General features: G+C 39.5%; 1 protein-coding gene across 3 annotated transcripts in view; it reads right to left on the bottom strand.

Moving 5' to 3' along the window:
• GRM1 (glutamate metabotropic receptor 1) overlaps positions 1–19,190 on the bottom strand; it is a 268,257-nt gene that overhangs the window by 62,132 nt on the left and 186,935 nt on the right. For all 3 annotated transcript variants that reach the window (XM_026649556.1, XM_026649558.1, XM_026649557.1), the window contains exons 4-6: positions 11,704–11,950; positions 5,240–5,408; positions 3,090–3,216 (exon numbers count right to left, since the gene is read on the bottom strand). In XM_026649556.1, the coding sequence (XP_026505341.1) occupies positions 3,090–3,216; positions 5,240–5,408; positions 11,704–11,950 (543 nt within the window). The remainder of the gene's footprint in view (positions 1–3,089; positions 3,217–5,239; positions 5,409–11,703; positions 11,951–19,190) is intronic.

Genomic DNA, 19,190 nt, shown 5'->3' on the forward strand with positions numbered 1-19,190 from the left:
AATAAGATAAATGATATCACTTGTCAAAAGGAGGTTCCTGGCAAGAGGCCTCAAAATATTGATTTTAATTAATTAGAGAAAAAATATGGTTTATATAGTTCATGGTGAGAAATTCTCCCTGTCCTGTGACTCCTATTGTACTGAGCAAACTTGCAGGTGAGGAGATTTTCTGTAAACCATTTGACAGTTAAAAAAAAAAAAAGTCATTAACCAATGCTGAACACCAGAGTTATTCAGCCTTTGAAGTGGGATAACAGGAACCTTGAGAAATATGTCTAAGGAAATAATATACTAGACATTTGGGGAATTTTAAAAGAAAGGGAGGATTTAAGAACCTCCTTCTGTGAGGGAAGCAGCCAAGGACCATACATATTTGTATCATCTAAGATTTAAAGGGAATGGAAAAAGTAATCTTGAATGCAATATGATAATATCTGTGCCTAGCTTACATGGTGAATGGTGAAGTGTAAATACAACAGAAAAAAAAACAAGATTTAAAAAAGCACATTTGATGGGAGCAATGCTTGCAAGGAAAGAGCATTCAATCTTAAGTGGTTAAAATAAGCACTACATGCCAGAATTTAGTCAAATCAAATGACTTTTTATTTAGGATGGGTTGACATTTCTTCAGATTTTCTGAATAGGTTTGCACTTACTTATTGCATTTCAAGAAAACAGCAGTAAGGTTTTTAAAAAAAAACATCTCACTGATCAGGTAGAAATTGCTAGTGATGCCATTTTGGTTTATATTTTTTGTACCACGTGTTCTCTGGGAAAACATTAGGTGGTTGCATTGTAGTTTGGGTGCTGTTGGTTTAAAATCAAATCTTCTTGTAGAGATGGAATCCCCACAGACAGCAAACAAAAAACACAAAATGACCTGCTACACTGCAGTGAAAAAAACATCAGTAGATTGCAACAGTCTCTGAGGTTTTTGCAGCACTGATAATGGAGACCTTTTCTTAGACCCTTTTTGGCAGTGGTTGTCATTTTGAGATTCTCCCTTAGGATCTATTTTGAGCAGCCGGTAGCACTGGCTTTCACCTGACTGCATACTGATCCTTCACAATGCCCTTGCTTTGCTTCTTTACTGAGAAGTTCCTGTTTTCGCACTGCACAAACTAGAAAAAAGTAGATCAAGTTTTCTAGATCATTACCATTTTCAAAAATTATTTTAGCTGGGTAAATCATCAGTTCCCCACACTACAAAAAAAAAATACCCCAAGCCTTTCTCTATTATATTGCATAATGCAACATCTCTTGCATTTTCAGCAACCAGGTAAACAGTACTTTGGCCCATGCATGAAGACCACTGGTGACATCTTGTTGCCAGAAAGTTTTATTAAAGGCCAGGAATATGACCATGTTCCAGCACATACCACTTTATTTCCTCACTTTGTGATCAATGTGTTTTCTTACCCTGTAAAAATACCATCCTGTTGCTCAATACACAAAGAGAAGACATTCAGCAGAAAGGCAGGGGCACTAATAGACTTTGGCTGCTCGGTGAAGTGTCAGCCATCCAAAGCAATTGCAAATCCAGTTTAACTGGCCAGCTAGGCAGGGTTACGGCTGCTTTGTGTTGCGGGGGTGGCTAAATCAGTGTGAGTATCCTGATGAATCTGATTCCCCATAAATTCATAGATTTCAATGTCACAAGGGGCCATTTTGATCATCTTGTCAGACCTCCTGTATAACACAGGCCATAGAACTTGCCCACAATATTGTCTAGAGCATATTTTTTAGAAAAACATCCAATCTTGATTTTAAAAGGGCCAGTGATGGAGAACCCACAAGAACCCTTGGTAGATTATTCCAATGGTTAATTACCCTCACTTTCAAAAAATTATGCCTTATTTCAAGTCTGAATTTGTCTAGCTTCAGTTTCCAGCCACTGGATCGGGTTATATCTTTCTCTGGTAGACTGAAGAGCCCATTATTAGATATTTATTCCTGATGTAGATACTTACAGACTGTAATCAAGTCACCCCTTAACTGTCTCTTTGTTAAGCTAAATAGATTGAGCTCCTAGAGTCTAACACTATAAGGCATGTTTTCTAATTCTTTAATCATTCTTGGGGCTCTTCTCTGAGCCTTCTCCAATTTATCAACATCCTTCAACTGTGGGCACCAGAACCAGACTCAGTATTCCAGCAGTGCCAAAAACAAAGGTAAAATAATCTCTCTACTCCTGCTCGAGAGTCCCCTATTTATGCCTCCCAGGATCGCATTAGTTCTTTTGGCTACTGCATCACACTGGAAGCTCATGTTCAGCTGATTATCCACCTTGACCCCTAAATTTTAGAGTTGGTGGACCTGATTCACCACTGCAGAGCCTAGCCAGGAATAGATGTCTCGAACAGGTGCTTGCATCTCACCAGCCACCAGAGGGGAGCTAACTCAGCCACCAGCACAGATTAGAATAGCCCAGAGGACTGCCCTAATGTGTAACCCAGCTGTAGAGTAGCCATGGTGAGACATGCTCTAGCCACATCCCATCCCAACACCATCACTCCCCAGAACTTCCCTGACATTTCCCGTGTGCTGAGGACTCCCGTGGAGGCAGGGTTGGGGTGGGATGGTGCTCTGCATCTGCTGTGCCTGGAGATATGTGGAAATGTGGGGAAAGACATGGAAGTTTTGCAAAACAGCCACAAATCCCTGATAGGATGCTCCATGTTGTAAGCTGGAATGAACTGACAAGATGTCAAGTAAATCAGCTGGTGCACTTGGCTCCTGCAATATCACTGGTAAAAAAACAGCTGTGATTGTACTGTAATTAATTAATTAATAACTTTGGCGGTTTTATCAATGTTCATATTAACTGAACATGTGTGACAGTGAGAAAATGTGTCATTTGCCCCCGTAAATATTTGTGAGCATACATTAATACTCACCTGGCCCTTCTTCCTCACACTGTACAGAGTAGAGCTAGAGGGTGCATCCACAGAGCAATCTACATTTTACAGGTCTTTGTGTTTAAAGTGCCCTTTTAATATTCTGGCGCTCTGCCTCCTTATACACAACCACACACTTGTCCTGCTGCATGCTGTTAAGTGAGAATGTGTATGCAAGGGAGATTTCCCTACCTGTCAGGTCAGCATTAGGCCACCAGCCCAGGTCACAGGCTTTGCACGTGAACTCGTCCTGCACAAATTCATTTTCCTTGCAAGGGGTGCAAATCCAGCAGCAGCTCACTTCCCCTTTCCTTATAACCTGCAACACAAAAAATACCCTCAGAGAGGATCCTTTCTAAGAAGGCACATGAGTCTCCACAGCAGGCCAGCACCACCCATAATGTTGTAAAACAATGCAGTATGAGCACTGGCTATGGGAAGTTTCTAAGGGTGGATGAATATTAAAAGCTGGAGACCTAAAATCTGTGCTTGAACTCTCACAAGAATAAGCTTCCTCAGGACATTTCCAGTGTCACTTCTGCTAGATTAGAAATACGAAAGCAGCTTCTCTTGCGGTGCATCTGAATTTCTGCTTCCTTTCTTAGTTTGAATCAGAAAATATACACACACCCAGAAAGTGTTGTATTTTAAATTAAACTTCCAAAGAAGTTTGATTTGAGGGATAGGTGAGTCTGCAAACTGATCCTGGGGCATATAATGTGTGGGGGCAAACATGCAGTTGCAGATTAAATACAATCCAGGTGACAATGGAATGGAAAGAATGAGTTGTGGATATTGCTGGTCTGCAGCAGACTTTTACTCAGTTTACCCCTCCTCCAGGATCTTCCCTATCATCCATATGCAGAGCTGCAAAATGCAAAATGTTGGTTTTTATTGAGTTTTGTACAGAAACTTCAGTTCTTTTTGCAATCTATGGAGAGAGAGAGAGTCCTGTTGACTTCAGTGGGAGCTGGATCAAGCTGTGTGTGTGTGTGTATTCATATACACACACACATATATACATGCACACACTGTATAATCTTAAAACTCTTCTTTAGGGATGGATAGTATCTTTAGAGGTCAATGAATGTTGACGTTGTCCCTCCAAATGTTTTGTATGTTTTATGAAGCCTTTGCTAAAATTCTAACCTAGATGCATCGGGCAGGTTGGAAGGGAGAAGGCAAGTGTACTTATTTACACATTTTGAATTTAATTAGAAGTGGGAAGCTGTTTTGGGAGGGTGGTTTTCCTCAGTGGGAGCATCTTGCCCTTGTAAACTAACTGTGCCCACATTATTATGATACTGCTTAAATTTGTCTTTATGCCACCTGGACATGGCAGGTGGCAAATTACCTGTAGCTGGATATGAGTGCTATTATTTGGTAAACAGATAGAGATTTCATTTGTGTTTCTACACCTCCGGTGGTAAGCATAGGGTACAAACAGATAAACCTCTTTTTTTCTTTCAGGTGCTGTTGACAGGACAAAAATTTTACTCCTGCAGTGCACACCACTTTAAAAATCAGCCCTCTAAGAGAACTGCAGTTATAGTAAGTACTAGGTAATGACACAAATAATCACATTGTTCTTATTGTTACATTTTACAGCAGTGGCACAAGTCGAAATTTGATTAAATTCTATAGCACTAGAACTGTCTAAATAACTGTAGAATTTTCAATAAGTTTAAACCCCCAAAAGTACACTCTCAAGCTAGTATTTGCATACATTGGGTACACTAGAACCTCAGAGTTACGAACACCAGAGTTACGAACTGACCAGTCAACCACACATTTCATTTGGAACCGGAAGTACACAATCAGGCAGTAGCAGAGACGAGGGAAGAAAAAAAAGCAAATACAGTTCAGTACTGTTAACTTAAACTACTAAAAGATAAAGGGAAAGCAGCAGTTTTCTTCTGCATAGTAAAGTTTCAAAGCTGTATTAAGTCAATGCTCAGTTGTAAACTTTTGAAAGAACAATCATAACATTTTGTTCAGAGTTATGAACATTTCAGAGTTACAAACAACGTCCATTCCCGAGGTGTTTGTAAATCTGAGGTTCTATTGTACTTGATTTGAATGTATAGACACAGAGGCACATGTGCTAGTACATTTTTGCATAAGAAATAGGCCTTGACTTCTTGTAAATGTTGATCTACGAGTCTTTATATAGTCTTGCCTTCTTATACACTTATAACTGAAAAGCAAAGAAATTCCAAGCCAGACGTTTTCATCAATCTTTTTGCTCAAGCCTGGTGAAAAAAATGTAGGCCTGTTATTCCTCTCTCATTAATATGGATCTTCCTGGATACATAATATAGAGAAAAACTCCTGAGACGTACCTTAATTTGACCCTTCAAACAAGGTTCACTGCACACTGACCGGACCATTCCACTTTTGTTCATCTGAATCCTGAAATCATCAATATTCAACACCCCTTCATGCCAGGTTCCAATGAGTACATAGTCATAACTGTTGGGCTCTATGTACTGCAGATTCATGATGTCATACCTGGGAAGCGAAAGCAGAGAGAACAGTGGAGCCTCTGGGACACAAGTATTAAATCTGTTGACTCTCCTTCTTCATGGAAACCAGCTAATTCATGATTTCTGCTTCAAAAACTCTAAAATCTTTGAGGAGCTACCAACTCCTTCATTATTCAATATCGCCAACCCCAAGATGTCAAAAATCTGAGCCAGACCCCCCAAAATCATGAGGATGACTTAAAAATAATGAGTTTTATAAAAGTAATACATTTGGGGGTTATTTTTCTTTGCCTTCTGGATTCAGAACCTTTAGGGTTACATTTGGGTCACATTTTCAAGCTTTTCTCTGCAACAATGAGGGCTAGAAACGTAATTTAATAAAAATGAAAGCTGCGATTCTCATGTAATCACTTGACTCCAGAAGCTGGCGCTTTAAAAATTCCCACCAAATATTGAGAGACTTGTGATAAAATCACTAGAGTTGGCACCACTAATTTCTACTATTTACTAGTAGGTATCCTCCAAGGGCTAGATTGTGCCTTTTATGCACAACCCTCAGTAAGGTGCAGTGTCTAACTGTGCTGTCCCAGAAGGAACTGTATCTCGGAGAATACGGCTCCTCATAAGACAGTCTCTACTTGTTCTGGATGGAAAGTCCTTTGCCAAAGCCTTTTTCAGGGTGCAACATATTGACCTCCCTTGCAGACATCCAGCCTCCAGTGACATCTGGGGGAGAAGGAGTCCAGGCTCTGCCTACTTCCCATTTCTCCTCAGTTGCTAACTCCGATACCAGGTGGGGAGCATGTACCCTTTGTGTTCCTCCAGCACCTGGAGCTAAGATTTGTATAGGCCTAATGTGACCACACAAAGGGGCAATGGTAGGCAAGGAGGGGAAATCTTTATACCCACTAATTTCCTTGTGTGGCCACATTAAGGCTAGTCACAATCTAGCCCTGCATCAGGGCACTATGGTGTTATACATTCTGGAATCATCATCCAATTAATATATTCAAACTAAACAAACAAGAGTGACATAAATTATAAAAACAAACAAACAAAAAAAAGCCAGATTTAACTATTAACATAAGGCAGCCTTACAAGATTGTCAGGAAAATGTATCAGCCCAGACCCAAAAATCTACTTTCCCACCCGAGGCAAGTAGAACAGAATTTCCCAAGGCTGATATAAAGGAATAACGCAGCTTCTGTAAACACTCAGCTGCCCGTCTTCGCCCTCCACCATCACACCCTGTCATCCCTGTGTGCTGGGACTGATGTGTGAAAGTCTTTTATTGCTAATTGTTTTGCTCCTGCTTTCTCTCTCTGCCTGTAGTTTGTGCAAAGTGATGATTAACCACCGTAATTTCATGGGGGAAAATAAGCAGGAGTGATGGAATGAACAGAGGAGAGCAGCACAAGGAGGAGGAACCACCAGTGAGGATAGACAGACAGGCTGGCTCTTGAGAGATAGGGAAGCAGATAATTGTGGGTGGCAGGCGGGGGAGTGTTTTGATTTAAGCGAGGGGGTGGGGAAGTGAGAAAAGGCTGCAACTGGAAATTGTGATTTGGACTGTAAATTGAGAAATATGTTCTGCTTTCTAAGGCTGAGAGTCCCTGCCTTAGTTTTCTGTGTGGTTGTTTCAGTTCTCTCAGATTGAATCTTTACATTTATATTGAGGTGAGAATGTTTTATTCTGAAGTGTTACTAATGTATATAGGCTGGGGAATGAAGGGCACACAGGGGTCTGTGCCCTTAGTAACAGTTAGGAATAGGTGGTTGGTTCTGGGTAAAGGGCTCATCACACCCAAATCTTTTTCTTTTCCCCTCAGAGGTTCAAATAAATAAAATCTTGTTTGCTGATTTAAAAAATTTCAGATACCTTTGCAGTTCCATGTTCACGAGCCTCTTGAACCTCTATCTGCCTGCCTCTCATTATCTTCTTGCTTTGCATATCTTTGGGGGTGTATGGTCTTTTCTAGAGACTTTTCTGAGAAGCTGGATCCATTATAACCGTGCTTATGTAGGACCCAATCCTGCAACTACATTTGCGTGGGCAGACCCATTTGCCAATACTGAGCTCCACTGAAGTCAGTGGGGCTCCATGTGAGTGTGACACTCTGTCCCCCAAACCAACACCCTGATGCGCCCATATTTCTTAGGTAATCTACTTTGATCTATACACTTATTACTTATAATCACTCAAAATCTGTCTTGCTGTAGTTAATATATCTGTTTTATATATTTTACCTAAAAACAGTGTGGTTTGAGTGAAGTGCTTGGAAAATCTTAGCTCAGTTAACAAAAGCTGGTGCAGATCCACTTTCCTTTGTAGAAGTAGTGGACTGGATAATAAACTTACATTGGTCAGGCTTTTGACCAGGGCAGAATGGTATAGTTCAGGGGTTCAAGGCTAGGGAGCAGTGGGGAATTGGCTGGAGCCTCTCTATTGTTGGTTCATGAGTGGCTGGCAAGAGCATTTGTGTAACTTAGCTGGGGGTGTTCCTGCCTGTGAATGTTTGTGTGAGTGGAGGACCTGGAGGGGACTGCAGCTCGTCACAGTATCACAGTGTGAGTGGGAGCCCAGGTTGGTGAGACAGAGGGCTCAGCAGTACCCCAGTTTCAGGTTGCACCCTGGGAATGCCTGACATAGTGGGCAGATCATGTACGGGGTGCTACTCACTTCAGAACAGCTCTGTAAATGTACAGAGGTCCATCTGTGTTGCTGCAGGATGAGAGCTTTGGTTGCTAATTAAAAAGGAGTCTAGAAAAGGGACCCATTTCAAGGTAATCAGGAGGCAATTCCTCCCCACTTCCCTGTTCTTATAAAGGGAGAATATGAAAAAGGAACAAATTCTGCTGTTCGATAGCTTTGTGTATAAACTGTGCAGTACTGCATGAAGCAGGGTCCATTATAATGTAGATGTGATATACAGGAGTATAAATGAGCATTAGTAGTTATCTCCTGCTAGAGAGCAGAACCTATTTGTTTCCTTTTATGACCTTGAATCAGACAGATGTATAATCATGTACTCCGTACTGGAACGTGAATCTGTGGGAGGGGGACAGAAGATTATTAAAGGCTAGCATTGCCTTCATAGAACTTTGAGTCTATATAGGTGGTTTGCCTTTAAATCTTATCTCAGCATTTGCTAAGTCTTGACTGATGTTGCATTAATGCTAGTTTATGCCACGTAATGTGTTGTGTTTTTTTTTAAGTTTCATCTTAACTTTCCCTCTTGTGCTTATGTTTCCAAGTGTCCTCCTTCATATCATTATTAGCCAGCTGGCAATGTATACAGTATGCAAACTGAAATCTCTTACAAAATCTTACGTGTAAAGTTTTAGCAGTGCTTGCAGCTTTAAGACTGAGCTTGAAGTTTTAAGTCATAATGAGATCTACCAGACAAGCTGAGTGAACAGATAATTGGGTAGGAAGTTTATTTCTTCTTCTTTTCTTTCTTTCTTTTTTTTTTTTTTCCAAAAGTTCTGCTCTGAATACATGGAAATGAGGTTTGGGGTATTGTTGAGTTGTTTCCCTCCACTCACACATGCGGTATCAATGTTTGTCGCAAACTTGTTTTAAAAAAATCTCCGCCAGCTGCGACAAAGCAGAGAAATTTTCAGCCAAAAAGGAATTTGTTTGAGAAAGCTGTGAGCCATTGAAAAATGAGGGCAATTAAGGAAGTTGGATCTCATCCTTAAATATGGCAGCACTAATTATACCCATTATAATATATTACATGCAATAAGCTACGTACGTTAAAACAATCTTAAGGCTGCAAAGTCAGGTGTTAAGAAATGCTAAGACTAGAACCCATTATTTTCCTGGCTCCCAATCCGGTGCACCATTCCTTGAGTCAAAGGGGAGATGGTGTGAGAGGAGGGGGGAGGGGCTGCTGCATTCTTGCCACTCCCCTACCGTTTTCCATTCTAGAGCCCTAGCTTTTGACTACCATTTCGAAGGCTCATGGCACATACTCACTGCAGATGAAATATTCAGAGATTTTACCAGTAAATCCCCAATAATCTCTACTGAGCAAGTCCAAGTGAGGCTTTTATCTTGACCAAATCTGGGTGGTTTTCCATGGAGACAGCAAAAGGCATTCTCTGACTCTCCCACTATCCTGTCAGATCTCAAACATTTGCTGCCAAGCAGGGAAGCATGAGAGCTCTTCAAAGACAGAGGCGGTGGGATGCAGAAAAGAGGAATAGTTGAACCTGTTTTTCTCTATGCTCATTGTCAGAAACAGCCCAAACTTTTTCATTAAACCATTTAAAAAATATATTCAATCTGAGGCAGAAAATACGTCTAGGAAAATTTCAGACAAGTGGATAAAGTTGGACAGAGTTATAAGAAAATAGAAAGCATTAGGCAACCTTAACTATGAACGATGCGATCATCTCCATCTACAGTTACAATCAGTGATGGCTTACAAGCATCAATAGCTAAAGGATTTTGTAAATAAAATATAGTATAAATGTTAGTGTTCAAGATAGGAACCTTGTTCTTTTCAGTCTTGTAGGGGTTTATTTATTTATTTACACAACAATACTGCAAACTAAAGCTGAAAAGCCTTTTACTTGAATGACCAGAAATACACTGACAGCTCACTTGATTTTGGTGGGCCTCTCGCAAGTTGGGGGTTTACAGCTTAAGATGTTACTTTGAGCTCAGTTGATAATGTGCTGGGAAATTCAACCACTGTATATTTGCTAACATAATAGTAAATATTGTTTGTTTTCTCTTGTTATATAAATAAATAAAATGATTAAACTTTAAAACGTTACTCCAACGCAGTCTGAGAATGGTTCCCATATTTGTGGAAATATTAAAATCTCATTTTTTCCCCAGGGACACAGTCTCCTCATCTATTCCTGTAAAACAAAAGGTCACAGAAAAGGCAGTCTGTTCTGTTCCAGTGGTCTTTGCTTTATTTAATTGACAAAGTGTTGAATACAGAATGGAGCTTTATATTTCATTAAGGTATGGAGACACGTTGGCATTGATGAAATGCTACTGTACATTCATCTACACCAGTCAAGGACTTTTCCTCTGTACTGTAGAAACACTGGGACATATTTTCAAAGTCAGGTATGCACCACTGAAAGTGCAAATTTGCATAGGCCTAAATTCCTGGATGTATCCAAATGTCTGATACTTTTTATTTATTGATCTAAATTGCCTATCCTGTGAGCAATATACACTGGTACAAGTATGAAATATATGGAAAACTAAGGATAAAATCCAAAAATATTCTTGTCCATACTCATCAATCCAACTGTTAAAATATAAGTTAGCAGCAAAAGAAAACCCACTCTGATTCAATCCATCCAAATTCTAAACCTGTCCTACCAATAGAAACTGTATGAAGAATTACGGAATAGACTGACAGCTGCATTATGCATCAATTTAAGTTTCTAAATGGTCTTAAGGTGTAGCTGTATTTGTCCAACAATTGCCTTACATACTGGCCCCTAGCTCTTAAACTCTGGCCTAGTCTACAGGTCTCTTTGGCTGAAGAAATCCAGACAAAGCACACAACATAGGGCTGATGAATGAGGTGATGGGGTGGGCTGTGGTGGGGAGTAACTGACCAATCTCTTTTGATTGTTCAAGCGGAGTTAAATATACCAAGTAGCACAAAGAACAAAAGGTGAAAAACAAAATATCAGTTTTAATAACCTAAGGTGTTAATAAGAGAAGCAAGAACTTTTTAAAAGACATTTGATGATGACATTGGCTCTTGCAGACATTCTCTGAAGCTATCTGCCAAACTGTGAAGTCTCATTTATTCAGGGCGCTCTCTTTGTTCAATGCCAGTTCTTTGACTCCATTGATCAAAACATACACAGAGCTTTAGTCTCCTCCCATTCACATCAGCTTAACAACTGTGTTACTCTACTGACCTAAATGAAGTAGCTTCTGATAGACACTGGTGTGAGTGAGAGAAGACTCAGGCTCAAACTCACTGAGCTGAAACACTTCAGTACAAGTCATGCAACTGAATCATCCTATAATTACTCAGAAAAGCTTTGAGGCTGAAACCCCAATGGTAACTCAAACTCAGAAGTTCTGTAAGATAGGTGGCTTCCTCTCTCCAGAAACACTAGAAAGGGTTACACATCCTACTGTAACTCCAGTCCCATTACAAGCTGTAGCTATCAATAGATCATCCAGTATCTGGAATTACTGTCACCCACTGACAAGACTAAGTTCACCCATATACCCCAATTTCTGACAGTTTCTGCATGCTCTAGTTTTGCTAGCTGTAGCAACATAATTCTTTGCTTTAATTCACTGACATGAATTAGCTCCTTACCTTCCAGGGGCATCTCCCTTTTCATCAAACCAAATTTCCTCTCCTGAAACGCCAATGAACGAAGACTTTATGAGGAATTCTAAGAGTTTGCTGCCATCGATGGGCGTCATGGCATCACACAGCCCAACATGTCCTGGGCAAAGGGAATGATGCATATTTTGAAGGCCATGTGCCATAGCATATATAGCATTGATGACAAATCCCATTTTACTGTCCTGGACATAGTTTTCTTCTAAACTCTCATTGCCTACAACAATAAGAAAAAAACCAAACATTACCATAAGACAAAAATTAAATAATTGCAGGTACTCATGGAATGAGGAGGGAGATTTACATGATTTTTCAAAACATTAGTTAGCTGATTTCTCTTAAATACTTTTGAAGCATAAACAATAAAACTGGTTGGGAATTTTCCAACAAATTTTTTTTTGTCTGAAAATGTGAATTTGTCAAGACTGTAAGAAAGGGCTGTTTCCAAGAAATCTCCTGATTTGACATTTTAAAAAAAAAAGTTTTGAAACTGTTGAAACTTTGAGAGGAAAAATGTATTTATTGATTAGAAACAACTTTGTTTTGACATTTTAATTTATATTTTAAAAAAGTTAAAAATAAAAAATGTTTTTAAATTATTGAAACAAAATGTTTCAATTGATCTCATCCAATTTTTTTCTCGATTATTTGTTTGTGAAAATTTTAGATATTTTGACTTTTCGTCCTGATTTGGGATAGGAAAAATTTTCAAAAAAATCTCAAACTTGTGCAGAAAGCTCCGGTCTAATAAACAAACCTAAATCAGCAGAATTTAAAAAAAAAAAAAAGATACTGAAAAGAACTCCCATACTCACTGCAGAAAAATTGATAACTATTGTTTATAGTAATACAACACTTTAAAACACTAGTCCACATGTGCCATGTTGGATTGCTGTGGACAATCAATAGAAGTTCTCGATACCCAAAGATTTTTTATGTGACTGAAGTGTAAAAGGTGCTGGATTAACAGGCATTGAAGTCTCTCTCCATAGAACAGACACAACATAGCAGTGAAAGTTTTCCCCACATGTGACCTTCAGATCTGAACCACTGACTTTCAGGACGCTATCAAGGAAGGTCTTGATTCTGGTCATGTTTTATGTGATGCAAACACCAATCCAACAGGAAGTAGACTATTGCCACTATTTTCTGTTATGAACTACTGAAAAGCTATCAGCCAAAACTGAAAGCCTCCATATCTCTTTCCCACTCTCCTGAGTCATACTGACCCACTGGAAAGTGTTTTAACCTGTAGATGTCCTACCACCCTACCCAATGTCTAATCTCTGCCATCCAATTTCTTTTTGTCCATGGAAGTTCTTTGGCTCCACTAAGAAAAAAAAATGTGAGAGCTACCATGTGTTAACTGATGTGTTAAAATCCTAGTGTGAATGAGGCAGATGTAATGTGTGTTAGCATGTCAAGTAAAGCCATGGGAAGGGAGTTATCTTGACCTGTAACATGTTAAAAGTACACCTTTTTTCCTAGTGTAGGCATTGTCCAATCTTCAAAGTTGACAATGAAGCTGATCTTTACATTTCTCCCAGGAAGGTGCTCTGATAAGGCAGGCATTCACCCCACTTCCCTCCCTCACCATCACAGCTCAGACATGTTACCTGTTGACATGTCAGAATGATATTTCAAAAACAGAAATACCTGGGTTTCCTTGGGCATGGGCCTCCCTTAGTGTAAGGGTCCCATTTATATTGGTAAGAGTGTCTAATTTCAATAGCTATTCTGCAGTATTCTGATTCCCAAGTACAAGAATGAGCCATGCAATAACTGGTTGGTATGGCAAAGAAAATTGTGTTGTAAAGGTCACAAAGTGCTGGAAGCAAGTCATGTGTTTCTCATGCTGCAGTGGATTTCGCCATTATTACGAGCACCAACCACCTGCAGCTGCAGCCAGGGATATATTTCAGAGATGCAACATTTCTTCTTGTTTCCACATAGCAGCAGCGACACAGTTTCCATTCAAACAGCACACGGCCAACACAATGACATCACCAGAAACATAGTGAGAATAGAAACTTTACAAGTAAGCACATAGAAAACCTACATATCCTATACCCAGTGAAATTATAATATATATTTCAGGTCAGTGCAGATACATTAGAACATGTACCGTATGCAAGAAGTATCACATGATCTAGAAAATTATCACATCCAACTCCAGTGAGGGGTTTGATTATATTTCTACTCAGCAGGCAACAATATCAATTGTATTTAAATATGCCTTGTCTGCGGATTAGCACATTGGAACAGAAGCACCATACAAATGCCACTTACTTTACCTTCCTTTTCTATTAGCACAAGATGAGTATTGCCTTCATCCCTCTTAGTAAGAAAGCTTTAAGGGAGTGAGGCTCAACACTGCAGTTCCCTGAGACCCAGTTTAGAGCTCTCAAGTAGCTCTCAGAGTGGAGATGCAGAAGGGAGAGCAAAATGGCCCAGGGAATGTCGGAGTAGAGCTTCAAGCCTGTTTAGCTGCACAGTGGTTCCTGCCCAAATGCGGCATCGTCCTGAGCTTCCTCTCTTTTTCATCAGTTAAACAATAGCTCCAAACATTTCAAGTGGCTAAAGCGGGACACAGCACCATTTCATAACACCAGTCAAATTTGCTTCATCCATGCCTCCTTAGACAGACACAGAGGGACAGTTGGTCCAAACTTGAGTTGCTCTATGACCCTGTGCACCAGGTTGCAATGCCACTTCATTTGGGGGAGCCCTCACAAATGGGGGGCCTGAGACAAACTGCCCTGCAACCCGGAGAAGTGGTTTGGGGGCGTGAAAGCAGGACAGTCCTGTGAAACTTAGGACTGTTGGGAGGTCTGGTGAAACCGAGGGAGAAGAGAAATAATTTAACGAACTTTTTCTATCCCTGCTCTAGAAGACTGCTTCTTGCAGGAGCCAATGTCAAAATCTATGTGTTTCAAATTTTCTGAGATAAAGTATTTGGTCAGGATGATAGAGGGAGACACTCAAACATGAGACGACTTGCAAACATTTTAAAAGAGTCTTTTTTAAAGACTTTTAATCTGGAAAAGTATGTGCTCAATTTTCTCATGACTTTCAGAGTTAATGCTATTTACCAATGAGATTTAACTGTAACACTGGAGAGTATGAGGACTGCTTGTTTGTTTTTGACTAACAAAGGGGTCAAAATAAGTTTTACACTGGTGCTCTGCTTGGAGCTTTAACTCTGGGGAATCTATTGCCTCCCCAGGTTTTCATTTATGGAAATAATTGTATTTTAACTGAAAACATCTGAAGACCTAGTATTGTAATTAATAATCCACTAATCAGTCTTATGGACAAAAGGGGATATCTCCCAAAAACCTACTTGATTTCTGTGTGAAGCCACCTGTCTGTCTAATCCTATTTCTTCATTATAAATTTCATGTACATTATGCATTTGAGTTTGTGAAAAATCTATGGCACAGATAACTACTCACAGAAAATGTTTTTTTAAACAAATTGAGGACAAGCGATTTTGTTCATCTCTTTGTGCTAGAGATAAAACTCAGATGTTAATTTATCCTCTTTTAAATCTTTAGAGAGCAGCTTTATAATCACAGTGTTTTCATGAAACAGATAAAACATTCTATTCATGTTGTTTTAAAGTTGTCATTTTTACCTGCACCTGTATATCAACATTTAATAAGCAGAAACACTTCTCAGAAAAACTAGTGATCATTTGATTGTGTGACATGTGGGCTTCACCTTCCCCCCTTCACCCTGTGACAAAAGATCATTAGTGCACACTAGCTAATTTGAACACTTGAAAGTGTTTGAATCAACATTAAAAAAGGAGGTGTTTTTGTTATTTTTTTAAGCTTTAGCTTTCACCTTTGTAAGCAAAGAATTGTGATTTAGATTCTTGTAAACCATGTGAGTCCTGGATTAATTGAAAACACTCTAATTAGGTCATTATCTTTAGAATGACCTTGAAGGATTAAAGTGTCCTAAAATTTCTTCTTCATGCTATTTCTAGTAGTGTTGATCTTCTTTTAAGTTGCTTCAGTGCTGCTTTGAGTGGGTTTTTTTAATCACAGTCCTGGGTTTTGTTTGTTGCTTTTGCCAATCCTTTTTTCTTCAAGATAAAAAAAATGTTCTGTTTGCACACAATGGGCACAGGAACCACTATGCAAATAATAGAATTTATATAGTGAGAGGAGGAAGAGAGAGGCCACTTAATTTAGGGCCTGATCCAACTTTCTTAAAGTCAGTGGGAATCTTTCTTTTGACTTCAATGTTTGCTGATCAGGCCCATAGTAACTTCTATCAGATGCTTGCACAGCACTTTACAGACAAGGATGAATTTAGTCTAACAATATCCCTGTGAGATAGGTAAGAAAGTAGCTTTAACCTGGAGCATATTGGATACCATGCAAATCATGTTTGCTATAAACTGGAATTACTAAGAAACTATACTCCTATTAAAATTATGACTAGAAGGGAATTATGGTCTAACACCTAAGGTAAAGACAGCAAAAGCCCAATCAGCAAACAATAGGAATTTAGGGCATGAATAATTATTTGTTTGCAGTCCTCAATGAGAATTCACGGGAGGAAAGAATTTGGGAGGAAGAGGAGGATTGTGTAAATCTTCTAGCTGGGTCTCTCCTTAATACATACCCAAGTGAAATTAGTCAGCAAATAATTCTGACCACCACATTCATTTGATAAAAATCACAATCTGTTCATAGACCACTTATGATCTGGAAAAGAAGTCAAGATGTACCGAATAAATTGTTACAAATTATTTCCCCAGCTGTAGTTATTAGTTCAAATGTTCATTAGTGACCAAAAACCATTACCATCTGCTGGCTGTTCAGTGACACACAAAGTGCCTTGGTGATCTTGGGCCAATTACCAGAGATTACAAAAACTGCTATCGCAATTAGCATCTTTGCTGACAGTATCAGCAGAGGCACTAGGGCCTGAATGGGCCATGGAAATGATGCCTCCTCTGCTACCCCGTCTGTAGCCCTTCCAAGATTGAAACGCTTGTGCATGGACAACATAGGAATTTAGCAATCAGAATTGGGGCTGTCAAGTGATTAAAAATTATTTAAATATTTTCGATGTTTTCTACATTTAAAAATATATTGATTTCAATTACAACACAGAATACAAAGCAGTGGTGGGCAACCTGCAGCCCGCAGGCCGCACATGGCCTGTCAGGGTAATCCGCTGGTGGGCCACGAGACAGTTTGTTTACATTGACCGTCCGCAGGCACTTCCAGCAGCTCCCAGTGGCTGCGGTTTGCCGTTCCCGGCCAATGAGAGCTACGGGAAGCCGCGGCCAGCACATTCCTGTGGCTCGCAGCCTGCCAGCACATTACCTTGACGGGCCGGTGTGGCCTGCAGGCCGCAGGTTGCCCACCACTGATACAAAGTGTACAGTGCTCGCTTTATATTTATTTTTTATTTCAAATATTTGCACTGTAAAAACACAAAATAGTATTTTTCAATTCCCCTCATACGAGCACTGTAGTGCAATCTCTTATCATGAAAGTTGAACTTACAAATTATGTACAAAATGTACAAATTTATGTACAAAAAATAACTGAATTAAAAAACAAAACAATGTAAAACTTTAGAGTCTATAAGTCCACTCAATCCTACTTCTTGTTCAGCCAATTGCTCAAACAAACAAGTTTGTTTACATTTAATGCTGCCCGCTTCTTGTTTACAATGTCATCTGAAAGTGAGAACAGGCATTTGCATGGCAGTATTGTAGCTGGCGTCACAAGATATTTATGTGCCAGATGCGCTAAAGGTTCATATGTTCCTTCATGCTTCAACCATTATTCCAGAGGACGTGTCCATGCTGATGACATTTTCAGCTCGATAACTATCCAAAGCAGTGCAGATCGATGCATGTTCATTTTCATCATCTGAGTCAGATGCCACCAGCAGAAAGTTGATTTTCTTTTTCGGTGGTTGCTCTTTTAAGACTTCTCATTCTCCACACCTCATCCCTCTCAGATTTTGGAAGGCACTTCGATTCTTAAACCTTGGATTGAGTGTTGTAGTTATCTTTAGAAATCTCACATTGGTACCTTCTTTGTGTTTTCTCAAACAGTGAAAATGTTCTTAAAATGAACATGTGCTGGGTCATCATCCAAGACTGCTATAACATGAAATATATGGCAGAATGCAGGTAAAACAGAGCAGGAGACATACAATTCTTCCCCAAGGATTTGAGTCACAAATTTAATTCATGCATTATTTTTTTAACGAGCATCATCAGCATGGAAGCATGTCCCCTGGAATGGTTACTGAAGCATGAAGGACATATGAATGTTTAGCATATCTGGCACATAAATACCTTGCAATGCTGGCTACAAAAGTGCCATGCGAATGCCTGTTCTCACTTTCAGGTGACATTGTAAATAAAAAGCCAACAGCATTATCTCCCATAAATGTAAACAAACTTGTTTGTCTTAGTGATTGGCTGAACAAGAAGTAGAACTGAGTGGACTTGTAGGCCCTAAAGTTTTACATTGTTTTGTTTTGGAGTGCAGATATGTAACAAAAAAATCTACATTTGTAAGTTGCACTTTAATGATAAAGAGATTGCACTAGTACTTTTATTCGGTGAATTGAAAAATACTATTTATTTTGTTTATCATTTTGACGTGCAAATATTTGTAATGAAAAATAATAATATAAAGTGAGCACTGAACACTTTGTATTCTGTGTTGTAATTGAAATCAATATATTTGAAAATGTAGAAAAACATCCAAAATATTTAATAAATTTCAATTGGGATTCTATGATTCATTTTTTTAATTGTGATTAATTTTGAGTTAACTGCATGAGTTAACCGCAATTAATTGACAGTCCTAATCAGAAGCCATTTCAGCTACTTGAATGAGGATGTCTGAGATTAGGCTATGTATAAACACTATAAAAAATGGAACTATTTTGGAAGCACAGTAAGGGCTAGCTCCTTGCATGGTGTGCAATGAGACAACAAGAAGTCTTCCATGCTGGGCTGGCCTATGCAAGGACATGGCAGAATTCCAGTTCCTGTGCTGACAAGGGTTCTGGGACAGCTCCCTCCTAATTCCCCTAGAGGAGTATGAAGCCGCATAGGGACAGGGGTGAAGTGGAACCAGGGCTCTGTTATCTACCCCCTCTCCGCACCATGTACCAAAGAGTGCAGTACCCCATGAAGTGGTGGAGCAATGTGCATGTTTCCCCATCTAGTGGAGAGCTCTGGGAGGCAGACTCCTCATGCTCTCTCCTGGACAGTCCAACACTGCACTGCCATTACTACACTGGTTTGTGCAAGTACTATCCAGCTAGCTCCTCTTGAGTATCTGATACACAACGTGATGTGCTGGCTACATAATGTATCTGAAAATAATGGGAAGTAACAACCTACAAATATCTTAAGGTTTCACACCATACGCCTTGCTGAACTCCTAGGCATAGCAAACAGT

The sequence above is a fragment of the Terrapene carolina genome, unplaced genomic scaffold (genome assembly GCF_002925995.2).
Source record: "Terrapene carolina triunguis isolate 2854851 unplaced genomic scaffold, T_m_triunguis-2.0 Scaffold85, whole genome shotgun sequence".
NCBI classification, from domain to species: Eukaryota; Metazoa; Chordata; order Testudines; family Emydidae; genus Terrapene; species Terrapene triunguis.